Here is a 27,170-nt window from a genome sequence, read left to right on the forward strand (position 1 = left end):
AAACGTAGCACTTTTTTGTGCTTCGAAGCATGGTACTTCAAATGCCGCTGAGGAAATAAATAAACTATGATAAAATCTTTTATAACATTTAGAGCTACAATGGTTGCCCAAGATGCCTTTTTTTCATTTTCGATGTCATAACGCTCCAGGAGCCCTTCAAACTTACCTGTTTTTGACGCATAACGTTCTTGGACATCCAACAGATGTATTGGCATCTAATAACATTTATTGTTTAGAATAGATATACATAGCGATGTATTAAATTTTCACAATGATCTTGCTTTGGTTTCTTAATGGGTGTAGAGCTTAGCTAAACTTAAAAACAATTAAAAACTGTTTGGGTGTTTTGTTGCGTAACCTGGCGGATGGCAGACAAACTGCTGATTTCTAGTGTTCAAAAAATTTCCGAGGGCAGCATTGGCGTCTGTATCACCATCAATCTCCGTGTATTTTTACCTTCACATTTAAAAAAAATATATTGGAAGATTTACTATCAATAAATCAATGGTTTAAGGACTGGGTCAGGTCAATAAGTCTAAGACAAATAATTACACACGCGTAGCGTGATATAATGTGTTCATTCTTCGATATGATTGAAATCAATTAACAATAAAGACGAAGAGGAAAATAATACACCCGAGTTCACTTCATGCCTAGAGTCACTAAATGAGCTCTAAAGTATCAGCACTTCGTTCCCCAAAATTGTTTTGGGCGCCGCCATTTTGGGTCTTGTTCAGAGCAAACGCAACTGCCGATCGTCATGATCAAAAAGTACGACTTCCTCAGCATTAGATGCGGTGCTAGGAAGCTGATGCACTGTTGCAATGCTCTGTCGCGAGTTGTTTAAACATTTGTGAGGGACGGAAAAGCGTTTCCTGTTATTTTAGATAAAGCTTCATATAACTGGCAACCATGATTTTAAGCCACAATGGAGTGTGGGAGAGGCCTAAACCTGTCCTACATGAAAAATGGGCAAATGGTGAGACAACATCTTCCAGGACTATTTTATGCGGATGATCTGGTGCTGACAGCGGGCACCTGTGAAGAGATGCAACAGCTGCTGGACATGTGCACAAAACAAGGGGACAGACTGGGCCTAAAGTTCAGCTCCCATAAGTGCAAAGTGCTGAAGTGGGGGCCTACTGAGAATGTAGAGGGGGCTTTGGACACACCGCTCGTACTGCAGGGGGAGACTGTGCAGTGTGTCACGGACTACAAGTACTTGGGTGTACACCTGTCCACGGGTAGGAACTACATCCAAGCGCACGAATCGGCTGTCCGGGCAGAGGCCATGAGGGGAAAGGGAGTGCTGGCAGCAACGTCCATGTGGGCTTTCGACCGCTACGAGGTTGCTCGTAGCCTGTGGAAGATGGTGATGGTGCCCGGACTGACTTTCGCGATTTGGGTGCTGTGCACGTCGTCCCAGACTCGGGAGTTCCTAGAGGTTCGACAGCGGGAGGCGGGGCGGATGGCACTCGGGGCACACAGGGGCACTCCGAACGAAGGGGTGCAGGGGGACCTCGGGTGGTCTGCTTTTGAGTCGAGGGAAGCGGTGGCTAAGCTGGCTTACGAGAGGCGTCTGTGCGGCCTCGGAGAGGAGCGATGGGCCAGAAGGTGTTTAAGTACCTCGTGTACAGGAGTGTAAACACGCGCCTGACCAAACAGGTGGCCAGGCTCGCGGGGAAGTTTGAGGTACCATCGACCCTGCTGGACGGCCGGCCGCTCCGAGAGGGGGTTACGGACCTCAAGAAGCACGTGCGGCAGATCGAGACGCGAAGGTGGACGGAGTCGGCCACACGAAAGTCATCAATGACTGTATGCGACCTCGAAGCGTGCGATCTAGCGGGAGCAGCTGTACGATGACTCCAGGGGCAGCGGCTTGCTTTTCGAGGCACGCACGGGAACCCTCAAGACCAGGCTGTAGAGATCGCGATATGACACTGGGGCCCCATTCACCTGCGTCGCCTGCGGAGCAGCAGAGGAGACAACCGAACATCTAGTGCTGCAGTGCAAGGCCCTCAGCCCGTGCCCCCAGGGCCGGTTTGCTCATCTTGCGGCTGCGGACGCGGCCGCGGCCAGGAGGGATTTTTACATCACGTGACGAGCTCCATGGGGACGAGGAAGGACCTCGCGTCCCTGCCTAATGGTGGAGAGATCCGCATCGCTTCAAGCACAAAAGCCTAATTTCGCTCGCAGAAACTGATTGGAGGGACATTCAACTGGAATCTAATTGACCGCCTCTTTATACTGTAGGAGCGGCAGGTAAAGTTACGGCCAGGGAGGGTAAATAGGAGCCAAAATAAAGAAACAACCACACAAGATAAAAGCGGTAGCAGTATTTTTATATACCTCCGCCGGCGCCGCGCCTCGCGTCTTCTGTTGTGGTCGGGAGTGCGAGCGCGCGTGCCGAACGTGCAAGACGTTCGAAACATGAGCTCCGTGGAAGCGTCTGCAACGGCCCTTGCTGGCCGCGGTTCTAATCACTCCGGTGAATCGACGAACGATGACTATAAGATTGTTTTACCACAGATGCCTACAGGAATTACTAGTGAAACATCGGTGCTTCTGCATTGCGATCTGAAAGGGCGCCCCTACCGTATCCAGGATTTTCGACAAGAGATGGCCAGGTGCGGCGTACTCGGCGACATCGCAGCACTCGGTGCGTACCAAATGAATCATGTTTGGATGGCTACCCTCCGAACGGCAGAACCAAAGAGACGACTCGTGGACGCCAAAGAACTGCAGGTGAAGAATCTTCGGTGCCTCGTCGTGGATCCCAGCATCACGGAGTTACGGCTTCGTCTCCACTGGATCCCGTATGATGTGCCGGACGACGTTGTGCGTAAGGAATTGGAGCCGTATGGCAAGGTCCTGGAAGTGAGCCGGGAGAAGTGGAATGTTGAAGGCTTCCAAGGGATCGAATCAACGACCAGGTGTGCGCGGATGACACTGAACGAAGGCGGCACGGCCGATACCATGCCACACCAGCTTCGGATCCAAGGTGGTAACGTACTTGTTGTGATCCCTGGTCGGGCGCCCTTGTGCTTACGCTGTAAGCGCACAGGTCATATTCGACGAGAATGCAGGGCGCCGAAGTGCTCGGAGTGTTTTCGCTTCGGGCATTATGGCACCGAGTGTGTCAGTTCGTACGTCAGGGTGGCCAGCGGGGCCGGGACGGCCGAGACCAATGACCACGCCATGGATGCCGAGGAAGCGGAGCGTACTATCCAGGGCTTGGCGCCAGAAGTTTCAACCCCTGCCAAAGAACGCAAGAGTCAAGGAAACAGCTCCTTGGAGGCAGCCAGAGAGAACGGAGGTCAACCGGAAGGCGCACCTCCCAGCGGTGCCGACGTGAAAGCCTCTGATGCCGGAGCAGACAAGGAATCGAAGGACGCAAGCACCAACGGACCTTCAGATATGGACGACACCAGCGAGTCAACTAAGCGAGCCTTCGATGACGATACGGCAGCAGGAAACGGAGCACTCCAACTACACCCCTGGATGGAACGCACGAAGAAGGGGCGTTACCAGCCCGCGCCCAACGATCCTAAAGAGGAACGTCGGCGCAGGGAAAGCAAGTAAGGCGTTCTTTGCCTGGTTCCCTGGTGTTCAAGATTGCTGCATCAAGACAACTTCGACCCTGACTGCTTAGGTGTTTAGTGTCTGCACCGAAGCACAGCGCATGATTTGTGAGTCCCAATCAGCCATTACAGGTCAACGCTGAATGTTCGTGGTTTATGCACTAGGAAAAAGCAGTACCAAATACAGCGATTATTGTCGAAAGAGCAACCCGATTTCTTGTACGTTGCAAGAAACTAAATTGGCTGAGGCGGAACAGGTAGAGGAAGCAGTCAGACCTTTCATGCCTAACTACGAAATCTGTGTGACGCATGCAGTTGGTCATTCAGCAGGGTGCTTCCTGCTTCTGAAGAAGTCGGTACCGTTGTCGCAGTTATGCGTTACTACGGACACTGAAGGACGTTTCATTATGTGTGATTTTGTGCTAACGTCAAATCAATTCAGGCTTATTTGCATTTATGCCCCAAATGTGACCACTGACCGCGTTTTATTTTTTGGCGGTTTACGTCGGTATCTTGATTGCGATAGAGCTCTAGTCCTTGTGGGTGACTTTAATTGTGTTGTACCGCAGTTGGATAGATCACCAATAAGACGGAAGGCTGATAAGAGTGAACTACTTTTGGGCGAAATGTTGGAGGATTATGACCTGATTGATGTGGGCACTGTAAAAAACGCTAAGAAGGAAATGCGCTTTACCCATTTTCAAGTGTCGTCCAGTGCGCGTTTGGACAGGGTGTATGTTTCTGCCCCTCTAGCAGAACATTTAGGAAAGTACCGTGTCACTCCAGTCTTTTTCTCAGACCACAGTCTGGTTATCGCGACGATAGGTGACAGAGCACCTGAAAAGAAAAAGTTTAATTGGAACCTATGGAAACTAAACATAAAGCTTCTGAAAGACAACGTTTTTCTAAAAAACGCAGAACAGTTTTTGAAAGATGCTTTTAAAGAGCCGGGAGGGGACATTTTAGAGAAATGGGAACTGGCAAAACAAGAAATTAAGGCAATCGCCATTGAGAGGTCGTCAATTCTTTCGTACAACGCCCGTTGTGAGGAACGCAGTTTAAATAAGGACTTGATAGAGCTATGTAAAGCAGAGTGCGAAAGACCCGGTAATGGGGTAAAAGACGTGGAGTATGTCAGAGAAATATTAGATCAGCTCCACCGCGAGCGCTATCGTGGTGCAGTAGTGCGCGCCCGTGCAGAAAAATACACAATGGGCGAGCAGCCCACTAAGCGTGCCTTGGCAGACGAGAAGCGTTACGTACTTCGGAACGAAATAACCGAAATTGAATTCAAGCAAATGATTACTACGGATCCCGAGAAAATAGCACAGGCCTTCCTCGAGCATTACGCACAGCTTTTTGCTAACAAAGCGCAAGGGTGTCATAGGGACATTTATGCCCAGCTTCTAGAAAAACTGCCAAGGCTATCGAATGATGAACGCGAAGAGCTTGAGCAAGAAATTACGATCCAAGAAGTGGAGCGCGCAATCGACGACCTGCCGAACTCTAAGACGCGGGGCCGGATGGATTGGGCGCAGAATTTTGCAAGAATTTTAAGAGCCTAATAGCTAGTGTTTTTTTAACGTCATTCATACTGCCTATGAAAGAGAATGTTTGCCCTTTTCGTTTTCTCGTGCCTACACTGTCCTGATACCGAAATCTGATGACCCCGTGAAACTGCGCAGCGTCACCGGTTATCGCCCAATAACGCTATGCAATACCGATTACAAGATCTTCGCGAAAATTCTGGCACGTCGCCTTCAAGGTGTCGCATGTGAGATAATAAGCGAGCATAAAACGTGTGGGATACAGGGGAGGACTATCTTGACAAATGTGCATGTGGCTCGTAGCGTCCTGGAGGCCTGCAGTGACAGCACCACGCAGGTTGCAGTGCTACAGATAGATCTAGATAAGGCATTCGACCGTGTTAGCCATGATGTACTCTTTGATGTTTTGAGTCATGTCAATGTTGCTGACGCCATCCTAAAAGGTGTAAAGATGGCCTATAAGGACTGTACAACAAGGCTTATAGTGAACAAAGAGCTCAGTTCTGTTATTAACGTACGAGAGTCGGTACGACAAGGTTGCCCTATGTCTCCCCTTTTGTTTGATTTGTATTTAGAGCTTTTCTGTTTAAGCGTAAAAAATAGTCAACGTGTCCGAGGTTTCCAATTTTATAATGCAGAAGTAAAAATAATGAGTTACGCCGATGACATTGCTGTTTTTTGTTGGGACAAAGAAAGCGTTACCGAAGTCATAACTTTGGCTAAAAGGTTTTGCCACGCTACTGGTGCTGTTATAAACTGGGAAAAGTGCCGTGGTTTCTGGCATGGTGCTTGGGCCACTACACCCTCAGAATTCGAGGGTGTATGCTGGGACACAGTGCCGTGCAAGTACCTCGGGGTGCCATTGCAAAGTTTCCGGAATAGCCAAACGTACTGGTCGGGTGTCGCTATCGACCTGGACAGGCGTGCTTCTCGTTGGAATCAACGCGAGCTGTCCATTTTTGCCCGAGCGACTGTTTGTAACGTTTTTCTGATTGCGAAGCTCTGGTATGTTCTTCAGGTCATCCATTGTGCGCGAACTAATGTTCAAAAATTTCATCGAATTTTCGCCACGTTTATTTGGAACTCGAAGTATGAGCCGATGAGACGAGACAATCTTTTTCATCGAGTTTGTAACGGTGGCGTGGGGCTTTCCCACCTTTTTGTCAAGCAGCTTGTGTCACGCTTCTTTTTTTTTAGAGACCAAGAGCACCCGTTCATTCGCACACTGATCCAAACAAAAGTGTCACCACATTTGCCATCTTTTCTTGTTTCTTCTCATGGCGGCGAGCCAACAAGAATCACTGGTTTTTTTAAAGAAGTTGTTGACACGACGGGGTTTCTGACAGCACGTTTTTCTTTGAATTACCTTTGTGATGTCAGTAAAAAAGCGCTCTATCGCGATTTAGTTGTGAGTGTTTTCCCCATGCCCTTGTATCGAGGTGTGTCCCAACATGGCCACGATGTGCTTAGACGTGTATAAAGGATGTGTGTTCCCGCGGCTGTTAAGACTTTCTTTTATAAATTACACACGAATACCGTGCCAGTTAAGGTTTGGCTTAAAGAAAGAGGGATCTATGTGCCATGGTCGGTAAATTGGCTTCTATGTAAGAAACCTGAGACTATTGAACATGTGTTTATTTTTTGTTGGGACGCGGTATTTTTATGGGATGTCCTCCAACGCACTTTAAAGAAAGAATTACCTGTAACCCCAACAGGGATACGTTTGCTTAATGTGGATAATGATAATGAAGTTCCTTATGACATGATTATGTTGTTAGCTTTGTGCAGCATTTGGAGATCACGTATGGCTGTTCGACATGCTGACCTCGACGCAAAAGAAGTGCGGATATATTTCTTCAACCTTGTAAAACAAGTACAGAGTGTGTATTTGAACTGTGAACCTGAACCGGAGTGGACCAGTATTTTAAAATCACTCCTCGAAATGCGTGATTTTTAATACGCTGTGCAAAAGAGCTGGGCAGTGCTGTTAGAATGACATGAATGTTGCTGTAACTACCATGCAATAAAGAAAAAAAAAACAACTTCTGTTGTGGTCGAGAGGTTAAAGCGCCGGTACTTGTCGCCGCGGCGTGAAAGTTCCGGGTTCAAATCGCGCTAGGGACTTCTTTTTTTTTTTTGTATTTTGCGCGTGTCTTACTTTTGAACTCTGATCCTTTTTTGGAAATCATCCACTTGCACTACTGCGCCTTACACGCTTTTACTGTTAGTCCCACCTGTTCAATCGAAACACCAAAGGAAGAAAAAAAAAATCAGCGCAAGTTAACGCGCTAATGCAATCATTTCGTAATGTTCATTACAAGGAAACCAAGCTAACAGCATCAGTATGGCTTTCACACAAGCGGACCCGGAACAAGCATCCTTTCCCCGGCGTTTACAATTTTATCTGTTTTCAAATAACGCTCTTGCTGCGATTCCTTTCAATAACAAGAGACGCCTATTTAGGACTAATAAAAAATGCAGTTGTAGCAATTAAAAAAAAACTAAAATAAAACAAGCAAAAAAAAAAGACTAGCAGCTGTGGATACCTTGATTGAGCGAAATCCTGCAGGCAAGGCAGCAGGTCAAACGTCTGAGAAAGTAGTAGAACTGAACTAAAAGAGATCATACTTTTGCTTGCATGGAATGAGATAAAAAGTATATTTATACTCTTTACATTTTGTTGTGACAATCGTTTTGTAATATTAACACATTACTTGTTGAATTTTAGTAGAATAGCAGGCGATCACGACCAAATGCAAAAATGAATCAGGCATCGACCATCGCAAACCCTCTCTCTCATGCAAACACCTAACCTGACTTTGGATCAACAAATGGAATTAATTATAATTAATTCCATTTCTTGATCCAAAGTCATTTTAGGTGTTTGCATTAGAGAGAGGGTTTGCGATGGTCAATGCCTGATTCATTTTTGCATTCGGTCGTGATCGTCTGCTAGTCTAACTAAAATTCAACAAGTAATGTGTTCATATTACAAACGATTGCCACAACAAAATGTAAAGAGTATAAATATACTTTTTATCTCATTCCATGCAAGTAAAAGTATGATCTCTTTTAGTTCAGTTTTACTACCTTCTCAGACGTTTGACCTGCTGCCTTGCCTGTAGGATTTCGCTCAATCAATGTATCCACAGCTGCTAGTCTTTTTTTTTTTTTTGCTTGTTTTATTTTTTTTTCTTGCTACAACTGCAGTTTTTATTAGTCCTAAATAGGCGTCTCTTGTTATTGAAAGGAATCGTAGCAAGAGCGTTATTTGAAAATAGATAAAATTGTAAATGCGGGGGAAAGGATGCTTGTTTCGGCTCCGCTTGTGTGAAAGCCATACTGATGCTGTCAGCTTGGTTTCCTTTTAATGAACATTACGAAATGATTGCATTAGCGCGTTAACTTGCGTTGATCTTTTTTTTCTTCTTCCCGGTGTTTCGATTGAACAGGTGGGACTAACAGTAAAAGCGTGTAAGGCGCAGTAGTGCAAGTGGATGAATTCCAAAAAAGGACCACAGTTCAAAAATAAGACACGCGCAAAATACAAAAAAAAAAAAAGAAGTCCCTAGCGCGATTTGAACCCGGAACTTTCACGCCGCGACGACAAGTACCGGCGCTTTAAAGGAGCGATGCAACAATTTTTGTACTTTGCGCAAATACCGCTTAAAACGGATCCTTAACGTTAATGACCTATGAAACACGCGTTTGTTTTTCACCCCACGGAAAAGAAGTCCCAGAAAAAAATTTAAGAAAAACGAGCAGCGTTCACCCCCTCAACTCGCAGCCAGAACAAGAGGCCACGTGATCTGGAGCCGATTATATGCCGCCAGTGTTGATCATAGCCACGCGCTGGGGTTGGCAAAGCGCAGGACACGCGCTGAGTTCCAGATATTGTTATGGCTCGGCTGTTGTCGTCTTTGCAGCGATTGGACACGGGTCACAACCCGAATGCTTCTCGAGCTAGCAATTGTCACGAGCCCAAGTCGAGTGCCCACGCAATGCTCGGGCCCAATCTATGAACCGCATTCAAATATCGTCACTTGGGTGTACTGCGATCCCCGAGTTACGTCATCAAATTTTGCAAAGGAGAGATTGAATGAAAATGATCGCTTTTGTCCTTGAAATTACACCGCAACAAAGGAGTTTCTTGGCCAATGGCGTTGCGTGTGAGTATCCTTCAGTCCCAGGTGTGCCAGTAAGCTCGTGTAGAGAGAAAAACATTCCAATTAAATATCGTTGCACAGCTCCTTTAACCTCTCGACCACAACAAAAGGCGCGGGGCGCGGAGCTGGCGGAGGTATGTAAAAATACTGCTACCGCTTTTGTCTCGTGTGGTTTTTTTTGTTATTTTGGCTCCTATTTGTCCCCCCTGGCCGTAACTTTACCTGCCGCTCCTACAGTATAAAGGGGCGTTCAATTAGATTCCAGTTGAATGTCCCTCCATTCAGTTTCTGCGAGCGAAATTAGGCTTTTGTGCTTGAAGCGATGCGGATCTCTCCGCCATTAGGCAGGGACGCTAGGTACTTCCTTGTCCCCATGGAGCTGGTCACGTGACGTAAAAATCCCTCCTGGCCGCGGCCGCGTCCGCAGCCGCAAGATAAGCAAGCCTGAGCAAACCGGCCCAGGTGGACCATCTGCCGGACGCGCTGGGCTTCCGGACGGCGGAGCGGGGGGATGACGGCGAGGAACACGTCGAGACCACCAAGCACCGACTAGAGCAGTGGTGGGAGATTTCCTGGCGGCTGTGGAAGTGGGAGAGGCGAGCTGGGCCGGACGTGCAAGCACAAGCCGGACAACCAATTTTTTCCACCCAAGTCGACCTGCCCCACACCGTGGACCCGACCGAAGCTCCAACAGAACAAGAACTCGGCTAGGCTTGGCTAGAAACTAGGCTGAGCAAGCCTTTTTTTTTTTTTTTTGGCAGGCCATCGCCGGAATTTTTGGCGAGAGGCCACCCGTTACAAAGGGGACGCCACTAAATCCAAATCCAAATCCAAATCCAAAAACGGCCAAGTGTCGTAACTCTGAACCGTACCTAATTTACTGGCACAAGCGGGAACAATGAGGAAGAGGCAGGTGTTAAAAGGTAGTGGCTTCTGGAATCCACGGGGCTTGCGTCATGGCCCCTCCACGTATTACAAGCCTCTTGCACAAGCGAATGAATAGTGTCATTAAATAAGCTACGCGTCAGAGTAGCGACACTTGGCCATATTGTGGCTTAAAATCATGGTGGCCAGTTATTTGAAGCTTTATCTGAAATCAGAAGAAACGCTTTTCCGTCCTCCCCTTTAAACAGTGTGCGACAAAGCAAAGCAACATTACATGAGCTTCCTAACACCGAACCTAATGCTGAGGATGTCGCACTCTTGAATCATGACGATCGGCAGTTGCGCCTGCTCTGCACAAGCACCAGAATGAAGGCGTTAACACCACTGTCGGGGAAGAGAGTGCTGATACTCTAAGCGCAGCTAATTTATTTGCTCTAGTTCCCGCGAAACTCCTTTTCCCTGACTGAAACTGAAAATAAATATGAATATATACTACACCATTATTATAGCTTATTTATTTATAACCAACTACACATAAAGAGAGGAGGAAGTGGCCGGGTAGGAGAAACGCGGGTTTTATGTGCGACCGTTCTAACCGTCTCAAAAGTGAGAACGCGGGAGCTTGTGCTGGTTTAAAAGAAGGCATCCAAAGAAAAGAGGCGGCAAGTTGTGCTCTTTGTTATGATGCGTCTAATTGAAAATTGTTGTGCGTATGTTTATACAGCCGGAAGTTAGTCCGCCTTAGTGGGCGTCTGACTCTCAGCTGTTGATGAGCAATTTAGCCACTGCGGTACAACCGCAAACCTGGGGTCTTTAACGTGAACCGCACAGTACTGATACACGACCGCACGCCGGTACGATGCTCTTCCAGATCCAAACGGGCAGGGGCGGGGTGGCTTCTGCAGCGCGAGCTTTCGCTCCAAGTGCTCCGAGCTGGTGTGCGCTACACCATGGACTCGGCCACCGACCCCCCCCCCCCCCCCCCTTGTGCGTCTAATTTATGTACAGGTATAAGCATTTAAAGATCGACGATGGACGTCGATCGTCTCGAGGTAATGAACCGTAATAACATTATATAAATAATAAACTTGTTGAAGGACTGAACGACTCAAATTTTCAATGATTGGATTGTAATATGGCGGTAGCCTATTGTACTTTTTGTTGATGAAGAGCAATATGAGGTGGCGAGGTAACGATTAAATGATGAGGCTCTATAAGGACGACGACATTAGTGGGTGTCGAACCACAACGTACAGTGCCAGACTTGTTTCAAGTATCTTGCACCCAAAGCCTTTCTTCGCCCGTAACAGAATATGGTAGAATCAATGAGGATACTGCTTAACAACTGTACGTGGAACAGGAAAACTGCACTGTGCAGAAGTGCGGCTTATTCGTTAATAGGAGGGACGGATTTCTAGCAGAATTCCCTGATTGACTACTTGGAACAAATGGCCTCGTTGACGTAAAGTGTCCCCGTTCCCAAAGATTCTTGAAGCATACTTAAATGAGGCGAAAAATAAGAAAAAGGAGCCTGGTGTGAAAGGTCCAAATCACCATTATAGCTTCTACTATCAAATAGAAGGACAGTTACACAATACAGAAAGAGAGTTTTGTGATTTGGTTATATTTACACACAAGGGCATTGATATCGAACGTATTCAGAGAGATGACACCTTCTGGTCAACCAACATAGAGCCTTTTCTATTCAAGTTTTACTTGGAAGGCCCGACTTCCGCTGAAATTCCTTACGTAGACGAGTTGTCCGACCGAATAAACTGCAATTACTCCCGATCTGGGAATCTCTCGATCTTCGTTCGTAAGCCATAGTATCATGAGATCGAGAGGTGTGGCTATTCGTCCGCCGAATATTGCTTCGGCGGGTGTTTTTACCGTGTAAAGGGCCGCCTAAACTAGCGAGAAAACGTGGGCGGCGCGCCGATCGCGTTGAAAACGCGTTCCGCAAAATCCTCGAGATCTTGCGGGAAATCATGCGTTCGCTCGAATGCTTCAAGAGTGCGCGAGGCCTCCTGTGCTGTCACGTGACATTCGCGGCGGCAGAACTCCATCTATAGTCGGTTACAGGTTAAGAAAGAAGCTGGAGCTCCGCCCACAAGCGTAAAGCGCCGCTTGAAATGCCTACGCCGTCAAAGAAAATAGCTCCCTAGCAACGCCGTTTTATCCCTCTCAAAGAAACGTCTTCTATGCCAATACATAAATAATTTAGTTTATTCACGATACTTAAAGAAGTTGAGATACGTTATTGTCCACGCACGGGTTCAGTATTAATGGACAGGGGTCATGTCTAATGTTCCGCCTTCTAACTGATTTCCTGTCTAAATAGCTGTCAGAACTTCTGTCTTCCAGTGGTTTCGGTTTCGGTAGTCGAGAACCAGACTTTTTTGAAAAACTAAAAAAAAATAAAGGACATTATTATTTCGTAACTAATGCAAATTACCTTATTTTTCTTAGTTTTATATACTTTATAGAAGAATGGTGTATGTTTAGTTGATTTGTTGACTAGAAAATCTTTTGCGTTTCCGGTTTCGACGAATTCGCGATTTGGAAAGTCGTTCTCCGGTTGTGTGTTCCACATGTTTTCCGTCATGGATCCCAACGAGGAAGCTGCGGAAAGTGATTCTTCGGATTCTTCTTGGTCGAGAGACCTACCGTCTACGCCAAAACGCTGGTTCAAGAAGCACAAGAGCGGCCACATCTTGAACAGCGGCCAACGAGAGCTCCTTCTGAACATGTACGTTCGGATGCGGCATACGGAGCCCGACCTCGACGTGATTGAGGCCTGCAAGGCAGTCAGCAAACTGGCAGGTGTCAGCGTGTCCAGTGTGCTTGCAATCAAGAAGGAGGCAAGTGCGAATGATGGGCAACTCGCGTCACCCTCTCGGAAGCGCCCAACAAATGCAGGCAAGAAGCGGCGTACTGCCAAGTACGGTGACCTCGTGCTGTGTGCCTTAAGATCGTGTGTGCATCGGTTTTTTCGCCGGATCGAGATGCCCACGGTTGAAAAGATAGCAGCCGAGTTCCGCACAAGCCCAGAACTCCCCTCGCTGCAGGCGTGGACCGTGCGTCGTCTCCTTCTTTACATCGGCTTCAGGCTAGAAAGGAGGGCTCGAAACTCGCTCATGGTCGAGCGAGACGACATCGTTGCTTGGCAGCAGACGCACTTGCGGGACATCACGCGTCACAGGCAAGAGGGCCGCCAGATTTTTTACCTCGACGAGACGTGGGTGACGGCCGGGCACACTGCCTCGACGGTGTGGGTGGACAGCACTGTGACCTCGTCCCACGACGCCTTCATGCGAGGTCTCACAACGGGCCTGAAGCAGCCGTCGGGGAAGGGCCAGCGCCTCATCGTTACGCATATCGGCAGCGAAGATGGATTTGTCCCTGGGTGCCTGGACGTCTTCCGCGGCAAAAAAACCGGCGACTACCACGAGGAAATGGACGGCCCTCGGTTCGAAAAGTGGTTCGACGATGTCCTCCAAAAACTGCCGACGGGGAGTGTCATCGTAATGGACAATGCCCCGTACCATTCCCGGCGGTTAGAAACGGTGCCGACGACCAGTTCCCGGAAGGAGCTCATCCAGGGCTGGCTCACGTCGAAAGGTATTGCTTGGGACGCCAAGATGCTGAAGAGGCAGCTCCTTGAGATCGTGTCGTCGGTCAAGCCGCAGTACGTGAAGTACCGTGTGGACACTGCTGCAGAAAGGGCTGGTTGCACAGTGGTCAGGCTTCCACCCTACCACTGTGAGTTCAACCCAATTGAACTCATCTGGGCACAGATCAAGAATCGTGTCGCAGCCCGAAACACAATGTTCAAGATTGGCGACGTTGAGAGACTCCTCAAAGAAGAAGCTGAGCAGGTCACGGCTAGTAACTGGTGCAACGCTGTGAGGCATGTCGTCGAAGTGGAAGAAAGCTTCAAACAAGGAGGAACGACAAGTGCTCACATCGAGCCAATCGTCATCGCTCTTAATGAAGGTGACACTTCTTCTGAGAGTGACATGTCCAGTGTGGGGCCCCTCGACGACCCGTGATGTCAACATCAAGGGGGATCAACCCTAAAAACAAAACGGTCCTTTTAAGGACCACTCATATGCTGTAAAATCGGATGCGTGTCGTACACGTCTCCCGTGTCTCATGTTGTTGACGTGATGTTGTGCTTCATTACCTCATTGCACTGGTCAAGGCTTTTTGAGGTCTTTAAGGTCTGCCTTACATATTCCACTGGGCCGTAAGTGAGCAGCATAGAGTTTCCAATCCCTCAGCACTGTTCCACTTCCTTGAATCGGCTGGCCCAAAGGCTTAGAAGGTGCAACTCAGAGCTTAGAGTTCCTCCATGCACGTCGACCAACTGGGTCACCGCCTGTGGTAAGCGCAGTTAGAACGGAAACGGAGAGTCCGTATTGATATCTGTATGGATATCACCCCAATTCACAAATTGTGCGGTGCAATAGCGAGGCTGAGCTTATAGGGCTTGCCTACAACCTCAGTCTTTACTATCATGCCGAGTTTTATGGTTTACATTCTCGTAATGCCGAGCATTACGAGAACAGCGACTCGTGTTAGAAATGGGGAGAGCTAACTTTCACTTGCCAAGATTCGCGCTATTTAACAAGCTTTGCACTTTGTCTGTTTACTTCTATAGCTCGTTTCTTTTAGTACTGTTAATGTTTTATAGCTCTCTCGGATGAGCGTTAACACAAAGAATGTCAGTTCAAACGACACCGGGAAAAGGTAGGTATCGTGCATACCACTGGTTTTATCCTCCCTACATGCAATCGAAGGTGCAAAGGAGGCCGCTATAGCAATCGTCACTTACCATTTGATTGATAGCGACGAAAACTTGGCAGGAGTTGCACGGTTCACAACTGAGTGAATAATAATCTTTATTTGGACTCCTTGAGTCTCAGGTGGAGGGGCAAAAGGTAAACAGATTTACCTGACGAGGCCCCACCACCCTGTACATTGCTCAGCAGAGAATCAGAACAGACTAGAAATGAACACAAGTAAAAACGACAATAAATCTTATCAAAAAATGTGTCACTGTGCGAAACGAAAAACGAAACAATCCTTCTACAGAAAAATGAATTATTAAAGTACAAACTGGCAGGGGAGCAATGAGCTTTCAAGTGAATTAACACAAATAACGGTGATCAGAGCCGATTATACGCTGTTCAACCCAATGAATAACCAAAACGCAATTTCCTATTGCAAAATATAACGTTTCATGTTGCCTTTGAAGGCAATAAGGGAAGTAGCATTCCTCATTAATTCAAAAACACTTGGATGATCGTTCAAAAGCTGTGGTATTCTATACGCTAGAGCTTGGGAGCCATAATTCGTCCGTATTTTGGGCTTTGTGTATATTTCATTTCTTAAATTATATTGTGTTGTTTTAGGGTGGTAGATGTCACAAAAATAATTTTGGTCACTGCTGTATTCGCCGTATATTATCATCGCTAGCTTTAAAAGAAAGAGCTGATGGATATTTAAAATTCTATATTTGACAAAATATGGGGCTGAATGATCGGTATAGTGAAGGTTTTCGATGCAACGAACAGCTTTTTTTTGTAGGCCGAATAGTCTGTCTAGATTTGTTTTTGTTGTAGTTCCCCAAACTAGTAAGCAATAATGTAAATGAGATTGCACAAGACTGTAGTAGAGTTGGCACTTAAGCCAACAGGGAAGGAGATGTTTAAGTTTATACAAGATTCCAATAGATCTGGATACGCTAGAGCGAATATGATTGATGTGGTCTGTCCAGCTTAAGGTTTCTTCGAACCAGACACCTAAAAATTTTAGGGAGGACACTCTTTCTAATTCTGAGTTTCTAAATTGTACCGAGAAGTTACTACAGAGTTGCTTATGCACAGGCTTGAAAATAACATATTTTGTTTTGTTAATATTCAATTCTATTTGACTAGACTCTAGCCACAGCGCAAGTTCGCGTAACCAAATGTTTGATAAGCCTTCTATTACACTAAGATCCTTATGAGTAAAAAACACATTGGTGTCGTCTGCATAAAGTATAATATCTGGAGTTTGCGGAATGTTTACTATATCATTTATGTACAACAGAAAAAGTAATGGTCCCAGAATTGACCCCTGAGGTACACCGTAATTTATTTTCATTAGTTGCGATTCATACTCATTGATTTTTACATATTGTGATCGTCGAGATAAATAGCTGTGAATTAGGTTCCAAGTTATCCCCCTTATGCCATAGTGCGTCAGCTTTTTTAGAAGAATGTCATGTTTAATCGAATCAAATGCCTTGCGAAAATCCAAAAAAATTCCTACTGTATATAATTGATTTTCAAAACTATTAATTAGCTTATCTTTTATATATAGCAAGGCTTTTTCCGTAGATTTGTTTTTCTGGAAGCCATACTGTTGCTTTACAATTATGTTATTTTTTTCAAGGTAACTAGAAAGCCTAACGTTGATTACCTGCTCTAGAATTTTTGAGAATAAAGGTAGCACAGAAATTGGCCTATAGTTATTTATATTATTGCGTGGACCACCTTTATGTATAACGCAAACTCTGGCAAGTTTCATTTTTTCCGGAAATATACCAGTCAATAACGATGTGTTACAGATATGTTCTAGAGGGGAGCTTATGAAGTGCGTAATTGCCTTAATCGGAGCCGCTTTTATATCATCTGATCCGGCCGCTGTGTTATTACTTAAATTCTGGAGGAGCCTCGTTATCTCCGCCTCCGTCACAGGGCAGAGGAAAACTGAATTTGTAGTTGCAGCTGGCAACATATAAGGCTCATAGCTACTACTTGATACGGATGTAGTGGGGCAGGCGCCGCAACTTAAGAAGTGAGCGTTAAACTTGTTAGCAAGGAAGGAATTCGAATATAAGATACCATCAATTACCAGTTCATTTGGAAGTATATTGTGGGGCTGGGAGGTAAGACACCTCACCGTGTTCCATACTTTTTTGGGATCATTATAAACGGACGCGAATTTATCGCCGTAATACTGCTTGCGTGCTTTCTTAATGTCTGCGTTTAGCTTATTCCTTATCTTTTTATATTCGCGTAACACCGACTCATCTCTTGTATTGATAAAAGTAGCATAAAGTTTATCTCGCCGTTTTATTCTTCTATACATATCATGAGTGATCCATGGTTTTCTTATTTTTTTGTGTTTTCTAACATTTCGCAAAGGAAACGCTTCGTCATAACATTCTTTAATCCTAGTTATGAAAATGTCGTAGCAAATACTTGGATCCCTTTGACTGTATAAGTCATCCCAATTAATCTTTGATACAAGGTCATAGAACTTGGTTATATTGGCAGCATTGATACTCCTACAAGTTGTGATAGCTACAGAGTGCTTTGTGTCTATTCGTTTGCGTTGAGAAGGAAGAATGCAAAATATAGGTAAGTGATCACTGACTGGACAGGAAAAGATTCCAGAAATTGTTTCACTCGGTAGGTCACTTGTGATACATAAATCAATTATGGTCGCACTATCCCGAGTTATTCTTGTTGGCGCAGTAATTACGTTACTGCACCCGAATGATTCAATAGTATCGAGGAACTGTCGGCACAGCGGATGCGAGCCCGACAGATCAATATTAAAGTCCCCTATTAGTATGATTCTTAAATTCAGTGAGGTAATATGCCCCAAAAGTTTAACTACGTAATTCATAAATTCGGATATCGCCCCAGAAGGTGGACGATATAGAGCAGCCACTACGGATCCTTCACATATGGCAACAATTGATTCGTAGTCCCTAGTTACATACGAGTATTCGGACATAACACTATACCCTATGCTTTTACGAAAATACAGTGAAACGCCCCCTCCTTTTTTATTAGATCTGAATACGCCTTCGCTCTTATAGCCCTCAAAACTAACCTGATCACTTGTATTATAGACCCAAGTTTCCGTGAAAGCCAAGACGTCGAAACTATAACTCAGAGAGTTCAAAAACATAGTAACATCATCATGTTTATTTACAATACTCCTCGCATTCAAATGACAAATAGAAAAATGTCTTTTAAGAAACGATACGTTATCTTGCAGAAGTTGTTTAAATGTATCCTGGCTGTAGTACAGGGACATGAATGTTGTGTCAGCCATTTTACGTTATTTTGCCGAGATCATCCTCGGATTCAATCTTAATAGCGCGCAGGCCTTGTGCCTTTCGTACAAACACCGTTCCGTTTTTCTGCCATGTAAACGCGTACCCTTGTTCACGAGCCTTTGTCTTCGTCATCCACAGCAGCTTTTTGTTGGAGGCAGTCAAATTATCAAAGAAGCGGACATTCAGACCGCTATCTCTTAAGCCGCCCCGTTTCGCCAGCCACTGATCACGCGTCACCCGCGACAAAAAGCGTACCAAGATTACCGGACTCTTTTCTTGCTTGGGCGGCAGCCTGTGTAGCCCATCCAAATCATTTTCCGTCAGTTCACTCAACTCTAGTTTTCTTGCGATTTCATTTACTTTGCTTAGCAGATTTTCATTTTCGCTCCGTGGAAGTCCATGTATTTCTAAGTTCTGCCGTCGGCTATACTGCTCCAGGCTGTTTACTTCTAGTGTTAACCTCTTTACTTCTTCGGTGCTGCCCTGCGTCTCGACATTTGAAACTCGTTTTTTGAGGTCGGAGATCTCTTTAGACTGTTCCTTCATTTGCGCGAGCACTTGGTCATACTTATCCGACAATTCCTGGACTTTCTTTTCAATGTTAGAGACAGTATCTTTCACCGACATCAACGAGTCCACCTTTTCCCGTATGGTTACGAGATCGCCCAGTTTGTTGTTCATTTCAAGCAGCAGTCTTCCTAAGTCAAGCTCCGGCTCTCGTTTGTCTCTGCTCTGCGCCTGTGCTCCCCGAGCTTTTGAAGTACGACACGTCGGGCATCTCCAGGTTTTCTTTGCGTTTTCCCCCCTAGACTTAAACGTGCTTTCGCTGACACCCGAGCAAGCACCCAGGTGATAGGCATACTCACAGTCACAACATTTAGAAAACATGCCATCATCTGGAAGCGACTGATTACAATGCATGCACAAATCAGAGTCAAATGGTTCGCCATTGGCCATTCAACACAGAACCTAATGCTTTTTCACAGAAGCAGCAGCAGCAGCGGCAAGGAAATGAGGAACATATACGTATACGATCCTATAAATATAATTCACCAACCTGAAAAATTCGACGACGAGGTTTAGCGGATGCTCTCCTTGCCGCCACTGCTGCCGAGCAAATGTGAACTGGCCGATCGCGCTGATCGCCTTTATCGCAGATCCCTGATGACGTGGCTTCGCTGGCTTGCCTCGTGTCTCTTCGTGCGTTGACGATCCCAGGGCCAATGCGTTCAGCGGTCAGCAGATACGCAAGTTGACGATCCCAGGGCCAATACGTTCAGCGGTCAGCAGATGCGACTTCTGAAAAATTCGACGACGAGGTTTAGCGGATGCTCTCCTTGCCGCCACTGCTGCCGAGCAAATGTGAACTGGCCGATCGCGCTGATCGCCTTTATCGCAGATCCCTGATGACGTGGCTTCGCTGGCTTGCCTCGTGTCTCTTCGTGCGTTGACGATCCCAGGGCCAATGCGTTCAGCGGTCAGCAGATACGCAAGTTGACGATCCCAGGGCCAATACGTTCAGCGGTCAGCAGATGCGACTTCTGAAAAATTCGACGACGAGGTTTAGCGGATGCTCTCCTTGCCGCCACTGCTGCCGAGCAAATGTGAACTGGCCGATCGCGCTGATCGCCTTTATCGCAGATCCCTGATGACGTGGCTTCGCTGGCTTGCCTCGTGTCTCTTCGTGCGTTGACGATCCCAGGGCCAATGCGTTCAGCGGTCAGCAGATACGCAAGTTGACGATCCCAGGGCCAATACGTTCAGCGGTCAGCAGATGCGACTTCTGAAAAATTCGACGACGAGGTTTAGCGGATGCTCTCCTTGCCGCCACTGCTGCCGAGCAAATGACGCCGTACAACGTCGTTTCAGTAGTTACACTTCGTTTATTTATCCACCGTTGCAAGCGAGGGCGCAGGCAATGCCTAGCAAAGGAACCCGGTGCTGGGGGTGCCGGCAGTTCACTCGTGCTGCTAATCTCGCTCATACATACTGTTGTTATCACTGGATGATGAGCGCTGCATTTTCATCTCGCCCCACGGAGTCCACAGGGAAGAAAAACGGCGATACCGGCTGTTATGTCGGGTTCGCGGAAACAAACACTCCGTGGCGTCAACATTTATTGCGGGCCAGACTAGCTCCAACAACGGTCTGTGTCCGACTTGATGTTCCATACGCGCAGCAGCGCAGAACGTGATGGCGCATGCATCCCCGGTTGCCAGACTGCTCGCCGCTGGCGCCGCCATGCGGATGTACTAAACACACGAACATAACACCCCTTCCCCCTAAGTTCAGGCTCAACACTCGGCCAGTGCCAGCACAAAGTCTCGCAGGCGGGATGGGGCTTTCCGAGTTCGCTGCGAACGGCGCAGGGTCGCTGGTTCAGGATCCCCCTCTAGTCCTTCCGGCGACACTGGCCGTGGTGCGGTCGTTGGCACAGGTTGGGACATGGTTGTGTCGCCTGAAGAGGGTTCAGCCGTTGGCTGCTCTTCCAACGAACTCTCGGCTGGCTCATTGCTCACTTGCCCTGGAGGTATCCCTTGCCGAGGATAAACTTCCCTTGATGATGGCCCTTGTGTGGGGTAGACCTCTGGCTGTTGTTCTGTTGGTGCCGGTCCCTCGCTTGTGCAAGGCGCCATTGCCCGGCGCCGGAGCTGGTCAACGTGCCGCCGCAACACCCTGCCATCTGGGAGGGTCACTTCGTAGGAGATTGGCCCCGTCGCTCGGCCAATCACAGCGGGGACCCATGGGGGGCCACGGCCACAGTTGCGTGCAAATACAGGGTCCTCAGGCAGGAATGAGCGTGGCACTGGCAGCAGTCCTGTTTGCTGGGATGACTTGGCCGGAGCCCTGTCGGGATGCAGCCGGTCCAGCATGGTCGATACCCGGCGGCCTATTAACAGTTCGGCCGGTGATCGCCCCGTGCTTGAGTGTGGAGTTACATGCTGCTGTAGCAAGAAATCTGCCAGTCGCCGTGACCAATCTCCCTGCACAATGCGCGACAGAGAATCCTTGGTGGTTCGCACCATCCTTTCAGCCTGGAAATGTGTAGATGGATGAAAAGGTGCAGATGTCACATGGCGGATCAGGTTGGCCTCCAGAAACTCCCGGAACTCGGCGGACGTAAATTGTGGCCCATTGTCCGACACTACTGTGTCTGGAAGACCATGTGTTGCGAACAGCCTCCGTAAGGCATTGATCACGGTGAGCGATGTCAAGGATGACACTGCGATGACCTCCAGCCACTTTGAATAGGAGTCCACTATGATCAGGAATGTCTTTCCTTGGAACGGCCCTGCGAAATCAATGTGCAGGCGACACCACGGCGCCCGGGTCATCCCCCATGGATGGACTGGTGCTCGGGGCATCTCTGGCCGTGTTTCCTGGCAGGGAGAACATCGTCGCACCCATTCCTCGATAGCCGCATCCATTCCTGGCCACCATACATAGCTGCGGACAAGTGCCTTCATCCGAACAATTCCTGGATGTCCGGCGTGCAAGGCTTCGAGAATCCGGGACCGTAGCTTCAGCGGTATCACCACACGGTCACCCCACAGTAAACAACCTTTGTGGGCAGACAGCTCATGTTGCCTTGACACGAATGGTGTGAACTCAGAAGTGATGCTGTGCCTTGGTGGCCACCCCTTCCACACCCAGTTGAGTACACGAGACATGGTACGGTCCCTTGCAGACTGTGTGGCGATGTCAGCGGCTTGGAGTGGGGGTTCTGGGAGCATGTCCAGGAGCATAATGATCTCTGCTGGGGCCGGGTCGTCCTGGTGCTGTTGCATTAAGGGAATTCTGCTGAGGCTGTCTGCGTGGCCCAGCCGCTTCCCAGGCCGATGGAGGAGAGAGTACTGGTACCCATTTAGAAATATCGACCAGCGCAGCATCCGTGGTGACAACATCTGCGGTGTCTGACGGTCAGGGGTGAACAGCCTCAGAAGTGGCTTGTGGTCCGTGTGGATCTGAAATAGGCGGCCCCATACGTAGTCATGAAACTTTTTTACACCTGCGACCACTGCAAGCGCCTCCTTATCAATCTGAGCATAATTGCGCTCGGTGGTAGACAGTGTCCTGGAATAGAATGCGATAGGTGCTTCTTTCCCATCAGGCATGTGGTGACTCAGCACAGCTCCTATTCCGTATGGGGAGGCATCACAAGCCAGGATCAAGGGTTTCTTTTCATCAAAGTGTGTTAAGACTTGGTTGGATGCCAAGAGCTCTTTCACCGCGTCAAAGGCTCTCTGTTGTGTTCGGCCCCAGGCCCACTTAGCATTCTTGTTCAATAGACGGTGCAGTGGTTCTGCAATGGTTGCCTTGTGGTGTAGGAAAGCATGGTAGAAGTTTAGGAGTCCCAGGAATGCCTGTAGTTCAGTCTTGTTTGCAGGGCATGGGGCATTCATGATGGCCTCGGTCTTTCCCGGTGTCGGATGTATTCCCTCAGCGTCCACTCGAAACCCTAAAAAGTCTACTTGTGTCACACCGAGTTGGCATTTTTCTTTCTTGACCTTGAGCCCTACGGCTTGAAACCGTCCTAGAACGTCACGTAGGCGAACGAGCAGTTCTTCCTGTGAGGCTCCAGCAATAATCACGTCATCAAAATAGGCGATGACACCCGGTAGTCCCCTCAGGATGTCTTCCATGAGACTTTGGAAGATGCCGGGTGCGACACAGACCCCAAACTGAAGCCTGCGGACGCGGAAAGCTCCCCTATGAGTTACGATGGTCTGGGCCTCTGCTGCTTCTTCGGTCACTGGCAGCTGCTGATAGGCCTGTGCCAAATCAAGCTTTGCAAAGATTGTGGCACCTCCAAGGGCTGCCAGGAGATGGTTCACGACTGGCACTGGGTATGCATGTTGTTGCAATGCCCTATTAATCGTGCACTTGTAGTCTGCACAGATACGCACATCCCCATTTGCCTTCAAGGGCGTGACAATAGGTGTTTCCCATTTAGCTTGATCCACAGGCTCCAGCACCCCTTGTTGTATGAGCTTGTCTAGCTCGGCATCGATTTTTGGCCGAAGAGCAAAGGGTACTCTTTTTGCCTTCAACCGCACGGGCATGACCTCAGGATTGAGTGAAAACTGCACAGGTGGTCCTTTGTAGCATCCCAACGCTCCATCAAACACGGACCCAAATTCCTTAAGGATGTTACTGATCGCATGAGATGGCTGGGTGATGTGCTGCACTCCTATGATGTTGATGCCCAGGGCTGGGAACCAGTCCAGCCCCAGGAGGCTCTGACGCTCACCCTTGACGATGACGAGACGCAATAGGCCATCAAAGTCCTTGAATTTCACCCTGAACATGCCATAGCCATGCACTGCGATGCGGTTGGCCTGATAGTCCTTCATCGTGATATCCAGTGGTTCCAGGGCTGGCAAGCAGCCATTTGGGAAGATCCGCCTGGCTGTGGCCTCAGAAATGAGCGAAAAAGTTGACCCAGAATCCACCTCCATTTGGCATGGCTTGCCCTCAAGCATGACCTCCACATGTATCTTCCTCAGGGCCGGCGCGGGCACATCGTGGATAGCAGTCACGGTTTGATCGTCGCAGTGGGCAATGTTTGTGCGAGTCGTGGCCCTGACGCGAGGCGTCTTGCAGTCCGTCTCAGAATTCTGGCGGTAGTCCCGTGGCCTTCGGGACCGGCAGACTCGAAGTATATGACCCGTTTTTCCGCAGCCCCTGCACTGGGCATCCCGGAAACGGCACAGCCGCCGTTCGTGGGAGCCTCCGCAGCCAGCACAGAAGGCGCCTCCCGTTCCTTCCGGGTCCCTCCGCTAGTCTATCCTTAGGCGCAAGACGTCCTCGGCGGCGTCTTGCTCGTTGTCGATACCCGCGCTTGTCCCCTGGTGCACGGCCTCGATGCGTGGTGCGCTTACGCTTGGGCGGGAGTCGCGGCAGGCTTCCCGGTCGATGACCTCGGCAGCGATTGCTTCCTCGACAGCACTGGCGAGGGTCACTTCTTTTTTAGCCAAGAGTCGTTGCTTCACTTTGTCGCTCCGAAACCCGAACACAAAACGATCCCGGAGCGCAGTGTCGAGGGCGGTGAACTGGCAATGCTGCGCTGTGGTACGAAGGGCAGCGAGGTAGGCCGCCGCAGACTCTCCCTGTGCCTGATCACGGCGATGGAACTCGTGTCGCCTCGCAAGCTCTGGAGGCTTCGGGGCCAGGTGCTAACTCAGCGCGGTGAGGATTGTTTCGAGGGGCGTATCCCCGAGCGGGGCCGGCGCCACGAGCGCTTTGGCCAACTGGAACGTAGCGGAGCCGCAACGGCTGAGGAACGTCGCCCGCTTCTTACCGGCATCTGTGATACCTTGCGCATCCAGGAAGAATTCGAACCGCTGTGCGTAATCCTCCCAGTCCTCAGGTCGGGAGAAGTCGAAAGCCTCGATGTAGGCCTCGGTGGGAGCGGTGGCCATGCTGAGCGGCCGGGCAACGGAGTTAGCTTTCCTTGGCGGCCGCAGTGCCGCCGTCCTGCAGGAATCCCATCCTCGTCGCCACTGTTATGTCGGGTTCCAGGAAACAAACACTCCGTGGCGTCAACATTTATTGCGGGCCAGACTAGCTCCAACAACGGTCTGTGTCCGACTTGATGTTCCACACGCGCCGCAGCGCAGAACGTGATGGCGCATGCGTCCCCGGTTGCCAGACTGCTCGCCGCTGGCGCCGCCATGCGGATGTACTAAACACACGAACATAACACCGGCACTGTATTGACAGGCGACTCGAGGCAGGGAACGCAGACCTCCAACGAGAGGAAAAAAAGAAGACGACGTCAGACGAGCGGCCCAGCGATGCTAAGCCTTGCGTCCGCTTCGAACTTTCCGATGGCGACACCATCGCCGGATCATCATGTCGTCGCACAAAAGCTACTGCGAACGCAAGTCGTTACCGTTGAGACTTCGCGGCATGGCCTCGCGTTAGTAAAATACCGTGGCAAGACCAGCATATTCGCTGAAAAATGCTGGGGCCGCTTGCTCGAAAGAGTTGAGACACAACTTGAGACAGTCTCAGCCGAGACCGAACGTGAGCCACTTGCTCGAAACGAAACTTAGTCTGGACTTGAGACTGAAACCGAGTCTCTGACTCAAGTTGTGTCTCAAGCCGGGAGACAGCCCGGTAGCAAATTAGCTGGCGGCCGATTTAAGACCCAAACTGAGACCCAAACGGAGACCCAAACTGAGACAGTCTCAGAGGTTAGCCACTTGCTCGAAACGAAACTTAGTCTGGACTTGAGACCAAAACCGAGTCTCTGACTCAACTCTAGTCTCAGATCTTGAGACAGTAACCGAGGAGGCTCACTGGCGGTCTCAGAGTAAACAAAATGTCGGACGTGGCCACAAGACACCGGCTCCAAACAATCTTCGCCGCATGAATGCACTCCGCGGCACCGTCGGACCGTGTTTTCCAGGACCGATTTCGCCCCCTCGACACCTTCGACGTTTCTGACGAGGTTTCGGTTTCGCCTTCGCCGCGACAGCAACATGCGCATCACCGGAGTCTTGGAGGTGAGAAAACAGTCTTATTTCTAACGTTCCTCTTTGACTATATGTTACATTTATTAAGCGGCCAGCCGCGAAGTAATTTTGGAGCAATCGAGACTTTTGTTTTCGTCAGTTAAAACCCCCTTCTGGTCAACATGCAGCGCCGTCACTGCGTCCTCAAAACGTTGTGTAGTGGTCCTTCCCCAAGCTCACTCTATTTTTATTGTCTTTGGTGCGGCACGGTCTTTCGTATCACGGTGAGTTCCTCATTACGAAAACAGTTTTGAAATAACGAGTTTCACAACTTGTCAGTGGAAACAGCTGGTGGATACTTGAGTGAGTTTTGAAAAGGAGCAGACTCTTCAAAACGGTAGCGAATGACATGTATTGATCATATCTCGCGGCAAGCTTCGTTCTTTTGAGGACTATGTCGGCAATGAAAACTGCTATAGTATTCAACTGACGGTGTAAACCATGTTTCCTCCTTCGGGTGGTCAACAGCAGCGGAACTCCCCGAACTGCAGCAGAAGTTTTACGTCATGGGCGGCTTTCCGGGCGTCGTGGGAGTCATCGACGTCACCCACGTTCGGATCCAAGGGCCGCCGTGCACGAGGAACTGTTCGTCAACAAGCACTACGGTCACTCTATCAACTTGCAGCTGATTGTGGACGCGCGCTCGAGGATCCTGATTGTGGTGCCATGTGACCCGGAAGCATCCACGATTCCTACGTGCTGTCGCAGAGCAGTGACGGGGAGAACGTCGCGACGGGCGCGTACGGCGGCCTGACCATTGCGGCTACCCGTGCAGGGCGTGGGTGATAGCGCCTTTCCGATCGCCGACTGCGCCAGTGGAGTGTGCGTACAACCAGGCTTACGGAACAACACGGTTTGTAATCGAAAGGTAGGTGTTATGGAGAGCTGCTTTCAGAAAAACTGTGTCTGTGAGATGTCTCAGAGCTACATTTTTCTAAAGCGCAAAGGGCACACTGCGCATTGAATAGCCAGGCTATGAACAAACCGGTTTATGTGCACAGTGTATCCTAAGATAGCCACCATGCCAGGTTGTAGATAAAATTTGATTGTAGACAGACTGCACCGAATGGCAAACAGCAGCTGTATCATGGGGCCTGGCAAAAGAACTGCTGAGTACAGTTGTATCGAGCATCACAATAAGTGGAGTGAAGGGTTCTGTTTGTTGTTGTAACCCCACAGACAATGAGCTGAAACACCCGATCCTGACTTCTCTGTGTCCATGATCCTCACAGGTCCTATTACCTCAGTTTGTTAGATTTATAGCTTTTGGGTACATCACGCTGTTTTCTGTTCTAAAGGGTGCGGTACGTTCCGAGTATCTTAATTTTGCGCTTGGGACAATTTTGAGT

General features: G+C 48.6%; 2 protein-coding genes and 1 pseudogene across 2 annotated transcripts; 2 read left to right on the top strand and 1 right to left on the bottom strand.

Annotated features, from left to right (window-relative positions):
* Positions 1 to 1,298: 1,298 nt before the first annotated feature.
* LOC115328317 lies at positions 1,299 to 10,005 on the top strand (annotated as a pseudogene).
* Positions 10,006 to 13,490: 3,485 nt separating this feature from the next.
* Positions 13,491 to 14,231, top strand: LOC115332998. The gene has a single exon (XM_040216324.1). The coding sequence runs from the start codon at positions 13,491 to 13,493 to the stop codon at positions 14,229 to 14,231; it is 741 nt and encodes a 246-aa protein (XP_040072258.1).
* A 6,585-nt stretch (positions 14,232 to 20,816) lies between these two features.
* On the bottom strand, positions 20,817 to 22,004 carry LOC121837799 (uncharacterized protein K02A2.6-like). Its single transcript, XM_042293617.1, has 2 exons — positions 21,241 to 22,004; positions 20,817 to 20,984 (listed from the first exon to the last, which is right to left on the bottom strand). Exons 1-2 carry the CDS (start codon positions 21,970 to 21,972, stop codon positions 20,817 to 20,819), a joined length of 900 nt encoding a protein of 299 aa, XP_042149551.1. The 5' UTR covers positions 21,973 to 22,004.
* Between the last annotated feature and the right edge of the window lie 5,166 nt (positions 22,005 to 27,170).

The sequence above is a fragment of the Ixodes scapularis genome, unplaced genomic scaffold, assembly GCF_016920785.2.
Source record: "Ixodes scapularis isolate PalLabHiFi unplaced genomic scaffold, ASM1692078v2 PGA_scaffold4__175_contigs__length_147842914, whole genome shotgun sequence".
Classification (NCBI taxonomy): domain Eukaryota; kingdom Metazoa; phylum Arthropoda; class Arachnida; order Ixodida; family Ixodidae; genus Ixodes; species Ixodes scapularis.

What these genes read in the sequence shown, in the direction of transcription:
- LOC115332998 (XM_040216324.1), top strand. Translation starts at nt 13,491, where the DNA reads ATGCGAGGTCTCACAACGGGCCTGAAGCAGCCGTCGGGGAAGGGCCAG.
- LOC121837799 (XM_042293617.1), bottom strand. Translation starts at nt 21,972, where the DNA reads ATGTCTCGTGTACTCAACTGGGTGTGGAAGGGGTGGCCACCAAGGCAC. An exon ending in ATTTCTTGCTACAGCAGCAT is followed by an intron (nt 20,985 to 21,240) that starts GTAACTCCACAC and finishes TGACCCTCCCAG; the next exon opens with ATGGCAGGGTGTTGCGGCGG.